General features: G+C 58.0%; 1 protein-coding gene across 1 annotated transcript in view; it reads left to right on the top strand.

Annotated features, from left to right (window-relative positions):
• SV2A (synaptic vesicle glycoprotein 2A) overlaps nt 1–1,254 on the top strand; it is a 10,525-nt gene that overhangs the window by 7,968 nt on the left and 1,303 nt on the right. The window contains exon 12 of the mRNA XM_027669854.1: nt 586–745. Within this exon, the coding sequence (XP_027525655.1) occupies nt 586–745 (160 nt within the window). The remainder of the gene's footprint in view (nt 1–585; nt 746–1,254) is intronic.

The raw sequence follows: 1,254 nt of genomic DNA, 5'->3' as shown, positions 1-1,254 counted from the left end.
TCCTGGTGGATCATCCCCCACCTCCATAATCCCTCAGGGACAATCCTTGTGGATCATCCCTCACCTCCATCACCCCTCGGGGACAATCCCGGTGGATCGTCCCCCACCTCCATCACCCCTCAGGGACAATCCTTGTGGATCATCCCCCACCTCCATCAACCCTTGGGGACAATCCTGGTAGATCAACCCCCACCTCCATCAACCCTTGGGGACAATCCTGGTGGATCATCCCCCACCTCCATCAACCCTTGGGGACAATCCTGGTGGATCATCCTCCACCTCCATCAACCCTTGGTGACAATCCTGGTGGATCATCCCTCACTTCCATCACCCCTCAGGGACAATCCTGGTGGATCATCCTCCACCTCCATCAACCCTTGGGGACAATCCTGGTGGATCATCCTCCACCTCCATCACCCCTCGGGAACCTTCTTGACCTCCTACCTTGATCAATCATCCCACCTCCGTTTCCTCCTTGGGGACCCTCCTGGGTGTGCCACCCCCACCCTCCCGCCCCCCTTGGCGACCCTCCCACCCCGTGCCTCAGTGTCCCCCCTGTCCTGACATGTCCCTGTGTCCCCCCAGCCGGCTCCAGCGTCATGTCCTGCGTCAGCTGCTTCTTCCTGTCCTTTGGGAACAGCGAGTCGGCCATGATCGCCCTGCTCTGCCTCTTCGGGGGGGTCAGCATCGCCTCCTGGAACGCGCTCGACGTGCTCACCGTGGAGCTCTACCCCTCTGACAAGAGGTGGGGCCTCGGGGCTGGGTGCAAGGAGAGAGGTTTTGGGGGCAAGGAGTAGTTTTGGGTGTAAGGAGTGAGGTTTTGGGTGCAAGGAGTGAGGTTTTGGGGGCAAGGAGGGAGGTTTTGGGGGCAAGGAGTGAGGGTTTGGGTGCAAGGAGTGAAATGTTGACTGCAAGGAGTGAGGTTTTGGGTGCAAGGAGTGAGGTTTTGGGTTCCAGGAGTGAAATGTTGACTGCAAGGAGTGAGGTTTTGGGGGCAAGGAGTGAGGGTTTGGGTGCAAGGAGTGAGGGTTTGGGTGCAAGGAGTGAGGGTTTTGAGCGCAAGGAGTGAGGTTTTGGGTGTAAGGAGTGAGGTTTTGGGGGCAAGGAGTGAGGTTTTGGGGGCAAGGAGTGAGGTTTTGGGTGCAAGGAGTGAAGTTTTGGATGTAAGGAGTGAGGTTTTGGGTGCAAGGAGTGAGGGTTTTGGGTGCAAGGAGTGAGGGTTTGGGTGCAAGGAGTGAGGGTTTGGGTGCAAGG

This window comes from Corapipo altera, unplaced genomic scaffold (assembly GCF_003945725.1).
Source record: "Corapipo altera isolate COAL_440 unplaced genomic scaffold, ASM394572v1 131, whole genome shotgun sequence".
In the NCBI taxonomy this organism is placed as follows: domain Eukaryota; kingdom Metazoa; phylum Chordata; class Aves; order Passeriformes; family Pipridae; genus Corapipo; species Corapipo altera.
Note: the sequence above shows the minus strand (reverse complement) of the source record. Positions and strands in the feature narration are given on the sequence as shown.